This window comes from Nelumbo lutea, chromosome 4, assembly GCF_056320005.1.
Source record: "Nelumbo lutea isolate HS-2025 chromosome 4, American lotus-T2T, whole genome shotgun sequence".
Classification (NCBI taxonomy): Eukaryota; Viridiplantae; Streptophyta; class Magnoliopsida; order Proteales; family Nelumbonaceae; genus Nelumbo; species Nelumbo lutea.
The window spans coordinates 83,320,060-83,342,619 of NC_142687.1; the positions used below are offsets into that span (position 1 = coordinate 83,320,060).

The window sequence follows — 22,560 nt, forward strand, 5'->3', positions numbered from 1 at the left end:
CTTCTAATCTTCACCATTCATTTAGCCATTTACATAATATGGGGTGCCTTCTCCTTTTCTTCTTAGTCTTAGGATTACCCTAGAACCATCTTAATCCTTCATTCTAAACCCTAGGGCACCCATATTTTTGCTAAAACCGAGCTGTCACCCCCTCTTTCTCTCTAATCCCAGTTTTATCCTCCCTTCCCTATAAAAAGGACCCTAGGGCTCCTGAGAAAGGTTGGATTCTGCCCCCAAGTAAGATGAAAGGCTGATCTTGAGAAGTCCAAGGGTAGAGGAAGAGGAGGACGCCCAGGAAAGAGGAGGGGTTCCTACTTGCAGTTTACCAACACCACTACTACCACCTCTGAAATTGGATCCAGCCAGTCTCTTTAGTTTTAGGTTCAATTTTTGTTCTTTCAATTCCAGTTTTGTTATTTATTTTCTGTAATTTATTTTCATTCCATTTGATCTTCGTTTTATTTTTTGCAGATCTACAATTCGACCAGGTAAGACGGAAGGCCTAGCTCGAGAAGTTCGATGGTCAAAGGAGAGATCCGGAGACTGCTACCTCTAATCGGATTACAGATTTTCATTTTATTTCTTTTATTAATTTATTTATGTTTCTGCACTTTTAACTTTCAGTACTGTTCCAATTCTACATTTTTTTCAATTTAATTATTTAATTTTTATATTTATGCACTTCCCTCTTGTGTTCTCTTGTCTGGATCTAAGTATATATTAATTTTTCACTTGCTTCCCTGTGGATACGACCCATTCTCACCCATTTACTACGTTAGTAGTTGTTTGATAAATGGTAAAAATTATAAATGTTTAAACTGGTGTTTCGGAGTGTTTAATGATATGCTTCCGAAAATACCACCTACACGTGCCACGAGAGAATCCGTAAGGGAAAGGAAACTTTGTCTTCAAAGGATCTCGCTGGACACGTGATGAAACCCCAAACCCTTAACAACCAACAAAAAGATAAAGATCCACTTTCCTGATAGGAAATGTTTTCTTTTAGATCCTCCTCCTTATAGCCCTAGGGTCCTTTCTATACAAAGGGGAATAACTCTCTCCCACGAGAGACTACCATGCAGCCCTATACCTAGAGCTTCTTAGAGATACTCTCCCACTCTGTCTCTTTCTCCTCTGCTCTTCTCCCACCATCCTCAGCAGTCGTCATTCTCTTCCTTCTTCTCTCTCCATGGCCATCCCCTTGGGACCTTCGAAGACTCAAGCATCCACAAACGAGAGTCCATGAAGATTACAACATGATTACAAGTGGGTGTGAGGACGTCATGTGATGATTAAATTCAAATTCTTTTGAGGACAATTTTGTGGGGTAGCAATCTGCTACCAACATTGAGCCAACCAGCTACTCCAGTCATACATTAGGAACATCTCCTTGTCAAGTTATGGTAAAGGCAAACTCATACTAAACTCAGCTTGTTTTTCATTATTTAAAAAATGGATTTAAAACATATTTAAATTAATAATTATTACTTTTATTAAATTTTAATTATTTAGTAAATTGTCATTGATGTGTAATTTAAGTTATGATATTATGTTAAGTTTATTATTGTTTAAAATTTTCAATAATGTTAAAATCTGTTATTATAAATTAAGTATAATATTATTGTAATTAATTTTAACACTAATAATTGTTAAAATTAAAAAAAGAGTAATTTATTTTGAATTTTCTATTATGTTAATCATTTTTAAATGGAAACTATATGAATAATTTTATGAATTAATAACATTAGTTAACTAACTAATTGATTTTATAGGCTATTATTATTAATTTAGTTTAACATAGAGTAGTCAATGCATGGGACCCATATTATATGTTATAACAATAAATAGTTAAAGTTGTCTCTCTAATTGACCCATGTAAATGAATAGAGAGTAATTAATATAGTATTTTAGAAGAAAATATGAGTCAATTAGAGAGAGATGTATATTTTAGGAAAAATTAGGAGGAGTTTTAGATAAAGAGAGAGACAAAAATATTTTAGAAATATTTTTAGGTAATTAGAAAGCGGGGATTAATGGGAGCAAGGAGAGCCTTGTTGATGTGGCTTAATGAGAGGGCTAGAAAGGGGTAATGGAGAAGGAAAAGAAAAAATAGGAGTATGCAGGAAGGGGGTTTGGAGAAAGGCCCACATGACGTGGACAACCTTGCTTGATATATATTTCCCATCTAATATATAATTACATTATGTATGAGAGATATTCCTAATACGTGGAGATATTCTACAATCTATCAAGTTATTGTGTATTTTATTATTGATGTCAATGTTATTATTGGTTTCACAACAGGTTACATGTCGATCATATTCAATTAATATGTTAAATGAAAGGTTAATGGTAGGATACATGCAAATTTTGTCTATTATTATTTCATAAACCCCATGCCTTTGATTGTCTATTTAATCTTTTCCCCAATTTTACAAACACGTCCCATTCTAAATACATTAAATCAGTTATATCCTACATCATTTGATTATTATTTAATCAATAAGTTCAACCCACCTCACTTAAATGCGTGAAAAGCGAAGAAATATAATGGAACTCTAAGCATACAATTTCTAAAAAGTGACTGAAAAATAAGTGAATGTGTTAGACACTTTAACAAAAAAAATCTTACACAAAGGGCTAGGCAACCTCTTGTGAGCAAACACACCAATGTTTCGTACACATAAGGTGTGGGTCCTATGTTCGGAACATTGGCGTGTTCACTCATGATATGTTGGGCAACCTAGTGTATGATTTTGTCTTTGACCTACCAGCTTCCTCTCTTTGGTCCTTTTTGTAAGGACTAAAGAATGCCTTCCAATTAGACCAAAGAGAACTTTGGGCATTACACCATAAACATTTTTTCATTGTTTGTATCTAACAATTTTTGTTATATATATATATATATATATAAAACAGTTTTTAGGTCAATAGTTTGATCATCAGATTCGAACAAACGGCCCATTCTGACAAAAAAAATCAAATAAAAGGCCAAAACCGTTGAACGGGTCAATGTTTCGACCACCCAGGTCAGCGGGTCGTTGACAGATTCAATGGTTTTAGGCCAAGGACCAGGTTTGGGGTAAAACGGAACCGATTACCTAGATGGTTCCTAGGCTAAATGGTCTGACCATCTGGATCAATGACAATTCGAAAACCGTGACACAGTTTGTTGAAAGTCAAATGTTTTAATCGTATTTTCTTCCCTTTAGAATGAAATCAATGTTTCCTTTACCATTTATGATTTACCTCAAAAGAATTTTATATGTATAGAAAACAAATTTTTTCATTGTTCAAAAGTGATAGGTGAAGTATTTCAATAAAAATAATTGCATATATTTTTATAAAAGAAATAAATGCAGCCTTAAAATATGCATTTCCCACATAAAATGTTGTAAGTAAAATGAAAAATAGAATTAAAAAAATCAAAATTTCAACAAATATAGGGGATGCTTCAGCACACACACAAAAGAATACATAAAAATAACTTCAATTGATGATAGTTAGGGTTACGGATTTAATCTTTTTTAATTTAAATATGGGATAAATTACATATAGGTACCTGTACTTCGGGGGTAGTGACACTTAGGGAACTAAACTTTCAGATACAACATTTAAGTACCCTAAACTTTTAGAAATAGACACCCCAATCCAACTATTGGTATTCTGTTAGTTATCTACAACATGTGAAGTCACGTGTGACTTTAAACATTCCAAAATCTCAAAACTACACTCTTATGCTTTTGAGACTATTTTGCCCTCTCCTTCTTTGAGTGTATGAAACCCTAAATTTTAAGGGGGTGTTCCATATCGGATCCAAAAAAAAGTAGTATGTTCCATGCCATTGGGCTTCACTATGGTCAATTTGAAATGGTACATTTTGGAACACACCATGCCAGAACAAGTGTGCTATATTGTGGTTATGTGGTGTGCATTGAGATTTGGAAAATAGAAATTATTAAAACATTCCAAATCCTTGTTTAACGATTGTTCTAGTGAGTGATGGGTTATGGAACACTAGATTTTGGTGTGGTGCAAACACCATGATATATTCAGTTCCATAACATACCATAGCTCAACCCAAAACACACCACAATGTAAAAGAACACCATTCTTTGTGGTGCATTTTGAAACCAACCAAAATGAACAACAACCACCCTACAAAATACCCCCTAAACCATACCTCCCTAGCTTCATTTTCAAGTTTGAATGATAACAAAAGTTCATCTTCTCCAACACGACCATCAAATTTAGTAGACACAAATCATTTGAGTTCAATACTTCAATTGAAATCTTAATCCCACATGGATGTATCAACTTACATTTGGCTCCTTCATTTCATTGGACAAAGAGAGGAGAACCTGCATTTTAAAAATAATGAAAGTAACGAAGGGGATTAATTGGAGCAAGAATTCTAAAGTTTGAATAGAGAAGGCAAAGCAAAAGGCATAAAACTAGAATAAGGAGTTGTTTGGTATGGCTTTTGTTTATTTGATAAATGGTGCCATGTCATTGCCAAATCAGCATTTATCCCATAATGTTGATTCCTACGCATAGATATTGATAAAAGTTGGTCTTCATTTTAACACTTCCTCCAACAATTAAGCGTTTATTCACTCTTTTGATGATGTGGTGCCTAATTGTCAATAAATGGTTTATCAAGTACATTGTCTGTTTTGAAGACAAACTAAGTACAGTTATTTATTTAATAAACGGAAGCTATACCAAATACATAATAACTTTAACAACAATTTCCTCGGATTCTATTTGCCATTGAATTGAGATTAGGAAGATAGGAAAACTAGAGAAGACATCTCCTATGACTCTGTTGTGTCTCAGATCACTCGTCTCTTATAGTGTGACAATGCCAACACCAACAAATCTTAAACATGTTCCTACTTTTAAGTAGATAATACAACCTCCCCATATGGAGGTAATTGACCACCACTTGAAATAAGGGGTTTTTCTTTGTTGTTGAGTGAAGTATCTTCCCAAAATAGTTGCTAGAAATGAAATATGCTTACATGAGGTAGAACTGGAGTCGCACCATGAAATAGGGGAGGTTGTTGCAAAGACCATCGCCTTTCAGAATCTCTATTGCTTTGATATTTTCAATAGTGGCCCATAGTGGTGCTATTCACATGCCAAAGTTAAAGGCTAAACTCAAAGAATTTTGAATGAGTTGTTGCAGTAGAACACCCTTCATCACTGCATAATAGACTACCAAATTCAATCTTTTCCATAGAGTGCTAGATATCGAGAATCATTTAATCATCGACAATGGCAACAAATACTTTTGTATGTGTATTGTAAATCAGGGACACAAATCTATACAAGGTCGACAAAGGCTAGATAGTGTTAGGAAGAAGCACATGTCCATGGTGACTTTTGAAGTATGAAGCGAGGGGAGATCTAGTGAACCATTAGTTGTGGGATGTTCAACTTCTAGAGACACTCCCTATTATCAATGGGGAGTCTTTTGCAATGACCATTAGTTGGACTAACATCTTCCCTCCAAGTTGTGATGTAACTTTCTTTCACTGAATAAGCTCCTAACTTAGAGGAACCCCAAATTAAACAGTCTAGACAAGAGTCAATATTGAGGGAATTCCTATCTATAGTTGCTACATCTTTTATTGAAAAGAGGTTGTATAATTGGGATTGGTCTCACCTTTGAGGGAATCCAACAATTAGATAAGAAATTCTATTAATATTGGAACCTAGACTCTAGATGCTTTGGGGGAAACCTTGAAGATCACAAGGATAGGGACCCATGGGTCCTCCCAAGGATCAATATTCCTCCCATCTCCAACACACCATAATAAACCCATGTTAAGAAGATCCATGTCGTGTTGACTGCTACACTACCATTAAGAGCATGGCACCCACTCCTCATTGGGGACACGGAATCCCTAAATTTTTCCCACTCAAGACAACCACCTAAAAATATAGATGCCATTTACCCCATACAAATCCAGTCCATTAACATATAACATTGCATTTGAATCCAAGATAATTGACAACCTTATTGGTCACAAATAACACTTACATCCTGATGTAGCACGATTTGACTACTCCCAACTGGAGGGTGATCTGGCTTCTAGTTGAGCAGCGAACTGGATCAATCTGCAAGACGATGGATTAGAGAACTCAGGGTGGCTAACCCGGCGAGGTCACTCCGATGCTTAAGTTAGTATGTGCAAGCTGAATGCTTTGAGAATTTGAGAGCTTGAGAGCTAGAGAGTAAAGTGATCACGTGCACCTGGGCCCTAGAGGGGTTGTTGCTCTTATATAGCTGAGCTGCCGCGGGTTTTGTGAAACGGTTCCAGGATCTTCAGCCTTAGTGGAGGAGATCCGTTTCTGCTTTAGTTAGGGAGTAACGTATCAGTCAATGAAGTCTATCGTTTCTGCCCGATCCAGGCGGGGAGAGGATAAGGTCTGTCGTTACGCGGTGTGATCCCGTGAGGTTCAAAGTCTATTGGAGAAACTTCTAGAGTCGTCATGTGGCGATTCGGGTTGGTAGCCCCGAGTTGATACTTCGATTCTTTAGCTCCAAACTATATTGAATGCCGAGGTGCCCCGACACCAAGGTGACCGAACACCCGAGCTCAAACGTTGCGAACTAGGCTTGCCAGGCTGAGCTGTCATCCCTTAGTCAGGTCATGTCCATGTGTCCCTTTCTTGCTAGATCGCGCCAAATCACCCTTCATCACATCCCATTTCCCTTTGGGCTCAGGTGGTTAAAGCAATATATTTTCTGAATAATTAATATACACAAACTTCGGTTAGGAATGGTCAATTATGGGTTGGTGCAACATTTAATATGGCATGAATCTTCTTAAGAGGGGTCTTTCATGGTGGGTTGGAAATGGGAGGAACATTGATCCTTGGGGGGATCCATGGGCCCCTATCCTTGCGAGCTTTACGCTTTCCCCCAAAGGCATCCAGATTCCAATATTAATAGAGTTTCTTATCTAATTGTTGAATTTTCTCAAAATTTCCCTACTCGAGGCAACCACCTAAAAATACATATAATTTGGGGTAGGATTATGGGTCTTTCGGAGTATTTTAGGAATTAACTTATGGTAAGATATTTTAGAAATGGAATTATTGGATCTTAAGGTTTTAGAAATTATGGCAATTCAAAGTTTATATTTAATTTTGATGCTAAATATATTTATTCAAATCAAAATTAGGGTGGAGGTATCCAAGCTCTATTTCATTACAACCCTAGTGAGCAGCCAAACACTAGAAAACTACTTTTTCAAAAATCCATTTTCTAAAGTTGCTTTCTCATAAACCCAATTAGACACTAAGCACTCCCAAACAATGCATCAGTATCAATTATCATGCTTTTTTGTTATCATAGTTAGACTACAATGAGGTGAATGCGACAAGCAGCCTAGAATCAAGGGCTTATGAACTTTTATTTATTTATTTTTTATATTATTTTCCAAAACCCCCACCTATGAAATAATATCACCCCTTTGTATTGTATTTATTCCCCCATCTTTCACTATTCCCAACAGTACAAATATATACAAATTTGAAATTTGTGAGATGGTTAATCTGAAAATTCAAAAGTTCATCTTAATAACACCATAGAGTCAGGGCAACAAAAGAGCCACTCCAAAATTCCTCTTTAACCTTCAATAAAATGGACAATTTGATTATGTTCTTTTAATTTATTTTGAACCAACAAATGGAGTTTTTTCATATATAATGAATTTAGGATCCGTTTGGTTTGTAGTTAGAATCGGAATCAAAATCATCCGAAATCGAAATTAGAATGTTCCATTCCCATAATCTATTTGGTTCAGATAAGAATGAGAATGTAAATTGAAATCAATAGAAATGGGATTTCATTCCCAAGAGAGGGGCACTACATGACCATTCCCTTAAATGGGGGAATGCTATTCCAATAAGAATGGGAATGGGATTCCGATCCATCCAACCAAAATGAAAATCCGAATTCGAATTCGATATTCAACATAATTGAATCAAATTCGGATAATTCGAATATCTAATTGGTCGAATTTGGATATGACCTGATTCGATTCGATGTTCAATCAATTATTTAATTCTTATATATAATATAAAATATTTTATATAATTTATATATAAGAATTAAATTATACAAATAATTTATATATTTATATACTTTATATCTAAAATATTTATTTTATATATTTATCAATTATCTAAAATAATTAATTATTTGAATTCAAATTCGATTAGAATATTCAAATATTTAATCGGATTTGAATTCAGATATTCCAATATCCATCAGATATCGATCGGATTCAAATTCAGATATTGCCTAATCTGATTCGAATTTGATCTATTGACACCCCTAATTCCAGACCTCTATTCCCATAAACCAAACGGGGATTATCCACCTACACTGGTGTCAATTGGGATTAATGCCAATATTAAGGCTGTGTTAGGTTTATTAGAAAGTAAGTGAAAATTTGTTTTTTTTTTGTATTATAAAAGAAGTTTCTTTTTTTGGCAAAACGTAACACTCAAAACACCAATGATACATTGCGAGCCCCTTATACAAGATAGAGATTGTTGAGCTAAAGGGGGGTTTAAAGCAAAAGAAACAAAAGACTTGCTAGATTTGCCTTTTTGAGCTAGGTTATGTGGTGTCACAGCTTCCTCCTTCCTATTTCAATATATCAGATTTTTTTGGTGTGGTTAATAGGGGTGTCAACGGTATTCGAAAATCCAAATTCGAATTCGATATTCGACATAATCGAATCGAATTTGAATAATTCGAATATCTAATCGGTCGAATTCGGATATCCTATTCTTACCAAATAGTTAATCGGATTCAAATTCGGATATGGCTGAATTCAATTCAATAAATATCCGAATTTGACCGATTATTTAATTCTTATATATATTTTATATAATTTATATATGATAATTAAGTTATATAAATAATTTATATATTTATATACTTTTTATCAATAAAATATTTATTTTATATGTTTATTAATGATTTAAAATAATTAATTAATTGAATTCAAATCGAATAAGATATTTGAATATTTAATCGGATTCGAATTCAAATATTAATTTTCAGTATCCATCGGATATCAAATCGAATTCGAATATCTGATTTTCTAATTGGATTCAAATTCGGATGTTCCTTGGTCTGATTCGAATTCGATCCATTTACACCCCTACTAGTCAACAAGAACTTCTTCACTTTTTTTCCCCGTAAAACAAACAAATATGGCTGTCAATGGGTCTGTTATATTCGATTAAACCGAACCGGCAATAATTATATCATTTTTTTTTGTTTTGTGATGATCTTGTGCTGATTAATAATTAATAATTGGATAGAATTTATTAAAATATAAATGATTTATTATTTTACTCATTTTTAAAATTATACATTATGAAAAATAAAAAATTTAAGTTATGAACATAAATAGTTATAGATATCAGTGGAATCGGGTCTAAGGTCAGACCCGATTTTCATGATGAATCACCATAAATTGGTTAAAGAACAACTGGCTAAACCTTATCAACTGAGTTACGATGATCCATGAATTGGTTAAAGATGAGATATGGGTTTCACGCTGCATAAATAGATTACAATCCAACGATCAGTATCATTTAATGAACTTATATTTTATTATTCAGTTTTCTTCGTCATATATAATTGCGAGTTTATATATATATACAGAAAATATAAAATAACAAGTTTAACAACTTAACAACTTAAAAAACAAACAAGGGCGCCTAATGCGGTCGGTAGAGCAGATTCACAGAAACCAAGGCAATGGCTCAACCGTAATTATAATCAACATCAAGGAAATTTTAGTAATTTAAAGTCATATGCGTTGCAGTCTGGTAGTTAGGGGCGTTTCTGATATTCCGCGGGAGACCTTGGTCATTTACCGTCTCATCTCGTTGATAAAAAAGAGAGAGCCTGTAAAAGGACAAAGGTCGGTGGAGCTTTCTTTCACAGCGATTTCTGTGTTCTTTCTTGCTCCTTTTCATTCAAGGAGAATAAAAAGTGCCAAAAGTTAGAAAACTAATAAGCTTTCTCCTTCCATTCCTTTTCTAGTTTTCTCTCCTTTTTTTTCATCTATATTTTCTAGGGTTTCTTCTGCTTACCCTATTAACCGGTTAGAGATTTTGGGACTTAACAAAGCTTCTGTACTCCCTTCTCAGTGATAAAAAAGAGTTCAGAATTAGGGTTTGTAGAAATCTTTAAATTTCTATAATAAAATCCATGGATGATTTATGGAGTGGTCGTCTTTCTACTTCCTCAAAACGCTACCAATCAGCTCTTCAATCGCGCGCAGGCAAGTGTAAAAATTGTATTTTCTCTTAAAGAAGATGATCTCTCCAGGGTTTCGTACTGGTGCATGGAGTAGGTTCTGATCATATATTTTGTTTTATTTGAATTGGAATTACATTGATCAGATCTTTACCTCGGGTTTGAAGAAATTGATGGCGAGGATGATACAAGGGCGGAATTTCTGTGTCCGTTTTGTTCAGAGGATTTCGATATTGTTGGACTGTGCTGCCACATCGACGACGAGCATTCTCTTGAGGCTAAAAATGGGGTATTTACTTCCTTCAGTTCATTTTAACTTTTTTTAGACCTATTCTCTAAATGTCGTCTTACTCTTTTTCTTTTTCTTTTCCCTTTAACTTTGTTTTTCAGTAATTAGTTTGCTTTTTGATTTGGGGCTTTTTTTTTGTATAAAGCTAGCAGTGTTTTTTTTTTTAATCTGAGTACTTTCTGGGTCATAGAATTAGCTAGAGAAACGTCTTCTTCCTTCGATTGGATGCCCCTTTTAGTTCTGTGGTTCTTTTAGTGACGTTTTTTCTGAGTACTCTTTGGGTTATGAATTAGCTTGGGAATTTTATCCTTCCTTTCATTGGAAGGCCCAATAGTTCCGCGATTGTTTTTGGTCATTTTGTAGTCACATCACGGTTTTAGAAAAGAATTCCGAACTGCATATTTCTTCTTTACTGCTTGCTGGTATAACAGAGTGCACCTTTTTGCTGTTAAAGGAGTAACCGAGTAAGGAGGGGAAAAAGAAATTTGAACTAAGAACTCTTTATAGACATCAATGCACTGAAGCTCAAGATTACTTTAGCTTGTCTTGAATGAGGATGAGAACGGTGAACGTATTTGGCTAACATTTGGAACGGATTTGCTGTTGAATCTAGAACTAAATCAACATTGATCAAGTTTAATGAAAATGGGAAACTGGGTTTAGCTAGGATTAATTTATAGGTACATCCATTACAAGTTGGTTGATATATTACAGTTCATAGGTAGATGCTGTTGGTTTATAAAATTATTCAGTTTGATTTGGAATTAAATTCTCCATTCGTTGGGGATTTATTTGGAAATTGCTTTTTTTTTTTTTTTTTTTTCTGAAGTACCTCACTAGTTATTTGTTTGTATTTGCAGGTATGCCCAGTATGTGCAATGAGGGTGGGGATGGACATGGTTGGACACATTACCATGCAACATGGCAATTTCTTCAAGATATCCTTTTAACTCAAGTTGACACTCGACAGTAGTTTTGGAATGCGTTTTATTTCTTGTTATTTGTTTGGAACACTGGAAGCTACAAATCATGCACATTCTAGTTATTTGCCTTTAGAAATGATTGTCTTCATAAGCTAAATCCTAATCATTGATTCTTTTTACTTAAATTATAAGAACAAAAGGGCCTTTAACCAAAGATCATCCAGACTATCTGGGGTCTGGGAATCCTTGGCATTTTTCCCTACCCAAAGTGGTTTCTTTCAGTTGAAACCTTCATTTTCGTGCCTGTTAGCCCGAGGTTTTTACTGTGGTACCAAGCAATGGCTCCTGCTGGTTAAAATTCCTCATTTTTTTCAGTTTTTTCCTTTTCTTTCTTTTCCCTTTTTGTTTCCCCTAATTGTTCCAGGAGAAAACCAGTGTGGAAGTTTGGAACTTCTAGGTCACTGTGCTTTTTTTTTTTTTGTTTTCATTCAAATCACTAGCTTCAACATTTTTTTCCCAAATTTTAACTCTTTTTTCATCCTGCTCTCAGGATACTCCCTCTCTCTCACATGTTTAATAAGTCATATATAACTTATTTGTGAATTCATGTTCCTCCATTTCATCTGTATTCCACAATTCTAAGATTTCACCATTCTTATCATATAACTATAATGTTGAGATGACGCACACTCAGTATTCCTTAACTGGAAGTTACATGCAACGTAGGAGGAAATTCCGCAAAGGTGGATCTCATTCAACATTTTCTTTATTGAGGAAGGAACTGCGTGAAGGAAATTTACAATCACTTCTTGGGGGCTCTTCCTATGTAGTTTCTTCCTCCAGTACTGCACCTGATCCTTTACTGTCTTCATTTATCTACAATATGCCCATGATTGATGAACCGACAATTGTTCCATCTCATTCTTCTGCTGAGACAAGTTCAGTCAGTAAAATTTCATATGAGAGTGTATCAGAAAGGTATTGCGGTTTTCTTGCTTTATTGCTAATTTGATTTTGTCATGTTTCTTCTTGGAACCTCACAACTTGGAGTTGAACTGCATTACTAATAGTTGATATTTTAAATGCTGCTTAGCTGCTTTATAATTTTTATCTAATATCTAATAATCTAGTTATTACATTGATGATTTCATCTTGTACATGAGATTCATGATGTTTTCTGTTTGCTTGATTATTCTTATTTAGTAATCCTTGGGAGTTGGGACTCGTGCAAGATATGATCAATACACTACTTGATTTTCCTGGCAATATTCACTGCAAATTAATACACTAAAAGTTTAAAGCATAGATTCACAACAAGTAGTTAACAACTTGAGTTTCACTGCCAGCCTGATCATTTCCCTTGACAAAATAGTTAAATATTGTTTTCTTTTCTTTGTATGTGTTTGTTTGGAGGGCTGGATTGGTGTATTTTTTATTTTGCACTCAGAGAGAAGTACATGGATTGGACATGAAAAGTTTACTATATAACATGGATAAAAAAATTTAATTTCTTTTGTTATTTGCCCAGATATCTGCTATGACCATGGTTTTAAAAGGCTAATTGGTAAGGCAATGACAGGTGTAAGCCAAAACTATTTATAATGGCATCTTAATATTTTTAAGAATAAGAGGCCCAAGTCTAAATGTTAACAGGCATACGCCCTCACCTTTCACCCCAATTAGGAAGAGGCAAATGTTTCTTATAAAAAGAAATGATCCCTTGCTTTTTCTACTGGAACCTTGAAGGAAAGAAGCATAAAAATATTGATTTTTAGATATGAAACTTAGTAGGAAAAATCTTGCTTAGATAAAATATTGAGAGAGAGAGAGAGAGATGTGGGCCTGTGGGGCATGGAAAGAGAGTAGAAACTTAGAAGATATGCTCACTGATATTTGAGAGAGATTATAGGGGGAGTATGAAATAAATAAATGTGGAAGGAAATTTTAATGGAGTAAAAGAGAGATTGTAAAGCTTAGTTAAAGGGGGGATATCTTAGGGATCTAAGAGTACCGATTAGGCATTTGGTGCTGTTACTCAACTGTCTTGCATTTTTCCCATCTTTAATGAGTTTTGATAATAAAAAGAAAAGTTTTCCCAAAGGAAGGTGACCAACAGTCACCCAAGAGAAGAAAGAAACAAACTTCACATCCAAAAAACTGCCCCAACCCCCTTTTTCTGATGAATGATAAAGCATTTCATTAAAGTTTTTAAGATGGGTTTACAACTGATACAACATTTAGTTTTCCCAAGAGCTATGAGATGCAGCCTCAAAAACAATATAAATTCCAGTGTAGACCAGAATAATTGACCCCTATTCACCCCTTGTTTACTAGTAGGTCTGCCAGCCCATTTTCTGCTGTCTCCGGTTCTTTCAGCCACCCTATTACCATTTTGGAGTCTCCTTCTATGACCAGATTTCTGAGGTTCATCTCTTTAGTGATTTGAGCCCCCTGTAAAACAGCTTGGACCTCTGCACTAACCACATCTCCCACTTCAATTGGACTGGAGAATAAAGCCACTATGTGGCCCTCTGCATTCCTGACTACTCCCCTAATCCTAGAGGGCCCATGATTACCAAGGCTGCTTCCATCAAAGTTTATCTTTGTGAAGTTTCCTTCCGGAGGCTTCCAGGTTATAACAGGTTTGTCCTTGACCGGAGAAGCTTTAGCAACTAATTCCCAATTTCTTCATATGCCATCAAAGGAGAAAAGTGAAAAAAGGTCATAGCTTTAGTCCAGCTAATAGCCCTAAACAGCAGCAGACATTCCCACACAGAATCCTCATCCCTATCTTTCTTTATCAAACTGCCCCAACCCCCTTGAATAAAGAACCAAAACAAACCAGCCACAAAACAAAGGAAACATACACCAAATAACATCCATTCGTCTCTAATCAAAACATGACATGAAAAACTCTACAACAAATTACATAATTTAATAGACTCTCCAGCATTTGGCTTCTTCTTCATCAGATCCTTCAATGCCTTTTGATCATCATTGATTCTTTCCAACTCTAGGACCACATCTCTCAAGAACTGATCCAGCACTACCTCTCTTTCTCTTCAACGAGATCAGATCTGCTCCTCACAGAGTGTGCCTCACGCCGACCTCACTGCACGTTTTGGCTGTGCATCTGGAACTTGTAATTTTTTAATTATGGGGAGATATTCCAGATGCATGGCTGAAACATGCTGTGAGGTCACTGTGAGGAGCAGATCCGAACTCTTCAACACCCAATCCCATCTCCTTTAAATGGACTTAGCTTTTTTTGATCTAAATCTGACCTTGAATTAACAACATTCTCTTCAGAACCCAAATTAGAATTCCCTTTATTCTGCAAACACATTGAATATTGTTCTTCCAAATCTTTTTTTTTTTTTTTTTGATAAATTGTTCTTCCAAGTCTTTAAACATTTTCCTAGCAAAAAACCTCCCCTCCAAGAATATGAAGCCCTCAAGCTTTACTTTCATTTCTATCTCCATCATCTTCTCCATATCATTTGTCCCTTCAATTGCATGAATCTTATCCATAATCGCTTTCTCGTCATCAGAGTCCCTACATTCTCCACCTCCTCAACTGAAAAAAACCGAAACCTCTTCCTATACTGGCTTTGTTCTTAATCTTCTAGTTCTATTATATAGTTTTGGTGCTATCTTCTTCCTTCCCCATTCTCTGAATCTCCTCCCTTTTCTCTGATTACTTCAAAATATGCTCCCTCTCCTTCTATGCTCTCTGTTTTTATTTTCTTTTTTTTTTTTGATAAATGAATAAGATTTTATTAAGAATGATCAAGATGATAAGTCAATACAGGCTACCCATGGAGAGGCACGAGCTGGTACCTCTCCTAAACAACAAAACATTATTACATCAGACTAAAAAACAAAAAAGTCAGAGTTGCCCAAAACAATTGTTCCCTTGAGGCCACTTGCTTAGCTGACCCATCCGCTATGGTATTAGCTGTTCTACCCACCCACTGTAAGGTAACAGTCATGTTCCTTGAAAACCAATTAACTTTCCTCAGAAGATCCCTGTAGCACCAAATAACTGAACCTGGATTTGTCAGCCATTCCACAACAACTTTGGAATCTCCTTCAATAATCAGACTCTGAACTCTAACTGATCTGCAATCTCAATACCTTGTACAGCTGCTAGAAACTCAGCTCTATTAGAATCTCCTATACTCATGGGGCCTGAGAACAAGGCTAAAATGTTGCTGTCTTTATCTATCAGCACCCCTCCTATCCCTGAAGGACTTGGGTTGCCTTGGCTGCTATCATCAAAATTCAACTTTATCTAACCTTTGGAAGGAGGCACCCACACAGCTGGTATCCTGTTCTTCCTGGTACGGTTACTAGCCACAACTATCCAATTCCTCCAAATATCATCAAACTATATTAAGATTTAAGAGTGACAAAAAACAATGGAATATACATTCTTAATAAAATATAATTACATAAATTATAAAAATACAATTACATAATCACTGTTCCAATTAGGTTTAAACAGTCAGTCTATCCACAATGTTTTTGGACTGAACGAAGCTTCTTCCTTTTGCATACCATGTCCCTGAGACAGTTCTTGGTATTGATTAAAATTTTCATATGTATTCGTCAGATATAAATCTTCTCAAAATTAAAACAAGATTGAAAGTTGGTTCCATGATTATTTCATCTCAAATAGATACTCTCATCCGCATGGCTAGCCCCTTTTCTTAGATAAAACAGATCTATAGACTTGTCATTTGGACACATCTGAGGTGCAGCCTCACTCTTTAACAAAGAAATATAGCAAATTTACAAATGGGCCCAGTACATCTGATCCCTAGTTAGCCCACACTAACTGTCTTTATTTGCCTCTAAAATACATATTCAAATGAAATAATACCAGTCATCTTGCTGATTAGAAAAAAAAAAATACCAGCCATCTTCCTTATAAAATTTATAATGATGATTTTTTGAGGCTTATGCCCCATGATGCCTTAAGACTTATCTCCAAGTTTGTTGGTTTATAGCTTAAATCTTGACAATTCTTGTTTATAGCTGAAACTAAGAATTGATAATTTACCAGTTTCTTAGTAGGTAGTCTGCTGTCCCAATTCCATTTGAAATTTTGATAATTACCATTCACTGACAAGCTTTGAGAATTTTAATTGTTGAAGTTGCATGCCTCATAAGGTGCCTGAAAAGCAATTCAAATGTTGATATGTACTCAAGCTCAACAGAGCCTTTTCCCAGCCATATACAGCTTTGCAAATTCTATTTTGGCAGTTGATTGAATCAAGGGCCATATTCATTATTAAATTGCAAGTTTTTAGATCCTCACCACCTCAATCCATGTAACTTTAGGCCTTCCTATAGCTATTTCTTGGGTGCTTAACTTGTACCCGATACAGTTCATACGAAGATGAGTGATCACTTTAGTTAACCTGTCTGGTTTTTTGATAAGCTAGTCATCCTGTCTAATTGATACTTGATGGTACAACATCATTAGTTTTTCAAAGAAAGGGCTGACCTCGGACTAAGGTGGTGGGTTCCTAGGGGTGATACTCCAAATGCATAATATACCAGTTCGGGTTGGGGTGCCTTGGGCTCGGGTTTGGGTTGAGTTAAAACTGGACTGAGCCTGATCCATTGACATCTTGAGTACTGGCCATTTATCTCTATGCAAGGCTCTTCCTATGGTTTCTCCAAAAAGGAGTAGCTGAGTGGCCTTATTTCTGATGGAGGAATTCTATCCAAATGAAATCCTATGAACCCCTAGCAAGAAAGTTTCAACTCTATAGTCTGTGAGTGTGTGCCTTCGTATATGTCTACTGCAAGAGTCCCACATTTTACTGTCAATCAACATAATGAATACCATGGGAATGGTGGTTGCTGAATCACTTCATATTATCAAGTTGGAAATCCCTAGCTCATAAACTATGCAGAAATCATCAAAGAAATCAGCCACTGCACTCTTTCCAAGTCTTTTCATGTACCACACAATGAACTGCCCTTGAGGAATACATAATTCCATCAGCTTTAGCCTCTCCTTTCTTCAAGTACAGCTTGGAAATGAGTTTTGAGTTATTCATCTATCATGGTGGTGGATTCCAAGAGATAATACAAGGGATTATAATCTTTTACTTATTATCAGTATTAGGTAACTTAGGGTTGTTTGGGTACTTGGTGAAATCTAGTTGCTTGGTGTATTATGCATTTGGTGTTCTGTTATATTTTTAAAACTGCATTAGTTTTGTTTCTATGGATTCATAACTATTTTTAGGGGTTAAAAAGAGGAAGGGAGAAAAGAGGTGAAGACATTTTGGAGCATGCAGAAAGAAACAAAAACTTGGAGAGTATTTTGTAATATCCTAGGAAACAGAAGTATAGAAATGATATGAGGATTTAAGGCTCAGTTCAGCTGTAAGGACGTCTTGGAGGTTTGGTTTTGTGATCTGGGAAAACTGCAATTAAACTCAAACAATGTTAGGTGATTTGGAGATATTTTTGAAGGAAGTTGCTTTAGGCTGGAATAGAAAGAATTATGAGGGGGGTTGTCTGATAAGATAATGTCAGGTATTCCACCAAATAAATAATGTAAATGTTGAATAGGAGTCCGGATCTTCTGTAGTCTAACAGTGGTAGACCGTGCTGTAGGCCCAATATGAGGCCACCACCTGTTATCTACATGAGTGGTGGCCTCCTTTCGTGTAATGACTAACAAACACCATAAACCATTGTGTGACTTACAGTTTTTTTAAACATCATAACCTCTCTCATCTTCCCCCCTTCTTTTTATTAGCAACACAAAATTTAATTCATTAGATTAAAAGGCAATTACGACAAGAAGTGGTGGGCTATAGCAAGAAGCCCAAAAGAAACTATCCCACTATTTAAAAAACAGCCCACAACATAGGTTTTCTCTGAATTCCATGTTTAGCTAAACCATCAGCCAAGCTGTTTGCAGATCTCCTAATCCACCTTATTTGGACCAACATATCTTTAGATATCTGCTTGAATTGCCTGAACTCATTCCTTGGCTTCCATATTACTCCTCCTCCCCTTTTTCAGCCAACTCAACAATTTTTGAATCCCCTTCAATAATCAACCTGTCAATCCCCAATTCTTTAGCCTTTTCTACTCCATACACTGCTTCCATCAGTTCTGATCTCACCACATCACCATGCTGAACAGGACCTGAGTACATGGCTAAAATATTTCCATCCTCTTTCCTTATTACCCCACCAATACCAGAAAGGCCAGAATTGTCCAAACAACTGCCATCAAAGCTTAATTTCTTCCGCCCAGCATCTGGATTAGACCAAACCTCATGTTCCAAGTGTCTTCTAGATGAAGAGTCAGCAATTGTTCCCCACGAACTGAAGAAGTCTTTACCTTAAAGTCAGCAAACAACTTTAAGGTTTTCACCCAATGTGCTATCCTTACGGTTATCTCACCCTCCCTTTTCTCCTCTTCTTCCTAACAGACCTAAGTCTCCTTCCCCAAACACTGGCTGACTTCTCCACTAACAGACCCAAAGCAGGAGAGAGTAAGCATACTATTTCCAATTGAGAAAAGGGTGAAGTTTTGGAGTTCATTCATTCATGAAACCTATTACCCAATAATTCCAAGTTAGAAGATTCAAAAGTCAGCAAAGGACTTTGTCCCATCTTCCATGCCATAAAACCGTGCACAGACTAGATCGACTGTGTATCCAAAGCAAAAACAACTTCCCAAAAAGTAAAAATCATAAGCCTGTATCTGATCGGTGAATGAAATAAAAGATATAAAAAAAATCTAGATCTCTTCTTCAAAAACCAGTAAACAGCAACCAATTAATGCCGAGAAGTGAGAGGTTTCTAACAGACCTAAGAACTTGTAATCGAGAATCTCTGGTTCAAATGTTTGATCAGGCAACGATTGATCTCGATGAGGACTATACAGTTAGGTGTGTTCATGGGTTGGTTCGGTTCAGTTCGATTCCAGGCTATTTGGCCAACTGAACCGACCTGGTCGGGTTGGAAAGTTAGTCACTCGAAACTGACCAATGATGAAAACCAGTCAGCTTGGGTTGTATTGGTTCGGGTTGGTTTTTTGTTTGGTCGGTCGGTTAAAAAATTGAAAGTTCAAAAATTAAATTTAGAAGTTAGATTTAAACTTAAAGAGTTGTAATTGTATTATTAAAAAGTAAATTTAATAAAAAATTAAAGATATAGATATTTTAAACTAGGAAATATGGGAATTTTCTCACTTTTCCATATTAAAAAATATAAATGTAAAGTATAAAATATTAATGTATCTATGGTCAGGTCAGTTTGGTTTTGGTCGGCTTATAAATGATAAAACCAAAACAACCCCACCTCTTGGGTTAGCGTAAAAATTAAACCATAATTGGCCAAAATAATTAGAAAACCGACCAACTTGGGTCGGATTGGGTCGGGCTGGTTGGTTTCATCGGTTTGATTAACAGCCCTATCTACAATACTTGTAATGGAGAATCTCGGGTCTATACAACAGCCTTATTGTGCATAAAGCACTGAACTAGTTCCACAACCACCATTAGTTGGATCCTTTCTCTTGCTCTTAAAACCCTAAACTTATTGAGAGGGGGAAGAGAAAGTTAACCCTAGTGGATGTTTTGTGGTATCCCTTAGTTATATCATGAGGAAACCACCACTTGTGTAGAGAACAGGTGGTGGCCTCTTTTTGGGTGTACAATGTAGTCTAAAGTTGTTAGACTACAGATCCGGATTCGGTGAATAGTTTATCCCATCCGATCCTGTGTTGCCTGCATATGAACTCTTTTTCATGTTCTTTATTTTTGTACTCTCTTTTTCCTTTGTTGTAGTTGTTGTGTGCGTGCGTGTTGAGGGGCATGTAAATTTTTTGAGCCATCGATTGAAATTGATTTTGCTACGATATGACTGTTATAGTGGAATGCGTTATCACTTATCAGAGACTCGGGGGTATTCTTTATGCTCCACTTGAATCTGACACTAATGTTTGCTGACAGAAGTGCTCAACCATCACCTCCTTTATCGGATAAGGACCAGGAGGAGAAGTCTCGGAGATGCGAGTTTGTACAGGGGCTGTTGCTGTCCACGGTTTTTGGTGATAATTTGTGAAAGATGTCTTTGCTGCACAAGAGCCAAATCGTTGTCGCAAGGCCGTTGACAAGTTTGTATTCAATGGATGTGCCAATATTTTTAAAACAGGGATAAGGATAAGAGAGGGCATCAGAATGGGATGTAATTTTACTTTACAAGTGGAAGAGTGTAGGTCAGTCCATTTCAGACACGATAAACTTTATGCTTTCTAAAGTTCATATATGATGATGATTAATTTCTTATTAGCTTAATTTGACCTTTTGGTTCTCACATTTACGGTCTTGGTTCCATCCACCGTGCTCCAATAGACACCCACTGGTTCACCAGTACAGGACTTTTAGCCTTCAGGTGTTCAAGATTCAACCCTTCTTGCTTCTTCACTGTTTTCTGACATCATGCTATTGTCAAATATAGTAGTTTTGTTTTAGATGTCGGTGAAATTTCCCCAAGTTTAGGTTTTTGGCTAAATATTAATCAACGTGATATGTATGAAAAGATTATCTATATATACTAAAACACAACAGTTCAGAATTTTTATTTTTTATTTTTTATTCTATATCATTTTTTAAACAATCAATGAGATACTCTCCTTCCCCATAAAAAAATTTTTAAAATCTCTCTCTCTCATACACATTCTCAATAACCTAAATAATCTATATATATTACACACACAAACACAACAGTATACAAATTTTCTCTTTTTTTTTTATTCTTTGATTTTTTTTAAATTTCATATCATTTTTTGAACAACCAATGAGATGCTATCCTAACCCATAAAAATATTTAAAATCTCTCTCCTACACACGCACACGTTCCCAATAACTAAAATAATATCATTTCCTAAAATTTGTCCTGAACTACCTTCCCCGTTATCTCCCTCTCCTAAATTGTCTTTAATTAGTAATACTTATTCTCTCCCCACTTTTATCCATATCTATCTAAAGAAGGTTTGAATTGAAAAATTGAAAAATTATTTAAATATTCTAAAAATTCTATAATAACTTTAAAATATTTATTAAAAACACAAAAATAATTATAATCGAATTAATAATATTCATATTATTAATAATTTTATATTTTTACAAAATACATCATGAAATTATGTACTAACAATATAAATTAGGGTTTTTCGTATTATTCAACTTAAACGTAATTCAAATAATAAAATTTTAGTAGTAAAAAATAAAATATTATTTAAATATTTTCAGAACTAAATATCTTAAATAACAAAATATTAAAAATAGCTAAATGATTATATAACAAAATATTTAATATTATGTAATAACTTTAATAGAAATGAAATTCAAATAACAAAAAAATTAAATATTTTATATATATTATTTAAATATTTAAATAACTAAATATTTTAACTAACGAAATATTACATAATTGCATTTTAAATAGTTAAAATAATGAAATATGTAATAAATTTAAAAATTTTCTTCAAACTAGAAAAATAATTATAACATAATATTCAAATTAATAATAATTTAATATTTTTAAAAAATTAATAACGAAATTATGTTATAATTTTATGGATTATTAAATTCAATAAATAATATTGTAAATAAATAAGTTTACTTATATTAAATAACAATTTTAGAAAATAAATTTCAAAAAAATAATATTCATTAATAATAATTTTAAAATCATAGTTTATATTTATTATATATTAATATATACTCAAATTAATATTTATTGTATTTAATTAATTATTCATTATTTTTTGTGATAAATATATTTTCAATAATTAAGTATAAATCTATTTTGTTTTTTATTTAACAGATTTTTTTCAATAATTATTGGAGATTAAACTATTGTTGTTTAAATTTTTAAGTTTAATTTATTGTACTCGGTGTATTTTTGTTATAATTTATTGATTAATATTTATTAGAGATTAAACTGTTATTTGAGATTATACTATTTATTGACTAATTTGATATACTTTTAGTATTTATT

The 22,560-nt window shown here is 34.6% G+C and overlaps 1 protein-coding gene across 2 annotated transcripts; it reads left to right on the top strand.

Annotated features, from left to right (window-relative positions):
• Positions 1–9,883: 9,883 nt before the first annotated feature.
• Positions 9,884–20,852, top strand: LOC148861393 (protein DEHYDRATION-INDUCED 19 homolog 3-like). 2 transcript variants are annotated; one of them, XM_088984456.1, is made up of 5 exons: positions 9,884–10,325; positions 10,447–10,589; positions 11,450–11,527; positions 12,228–12,490; positions 20,508–20,852. In XM_088984456.1, the coding sequence occupies exons 1-5, from the start codon at positions 10,253–10,255 to the stop codon at positions 20,617–20,619; spliced, it is 669 nt and encodes a 222-aa protein (XP_088840582.1). In that variant the 5' UTR covers positions 9,884–10,252; the 3' UTR covers positions 20,620–20,852. The 2 variants fall into 2 exon arrangements, with proteins under 2 accessions (XP_088840582.1, XP_088840583.1); XM_088984457.1 differs by having other exon boundaries at positions 20,511–20,852.
• Positions 20,853–22,560: the final 1,708 nt, after the last annotated feature.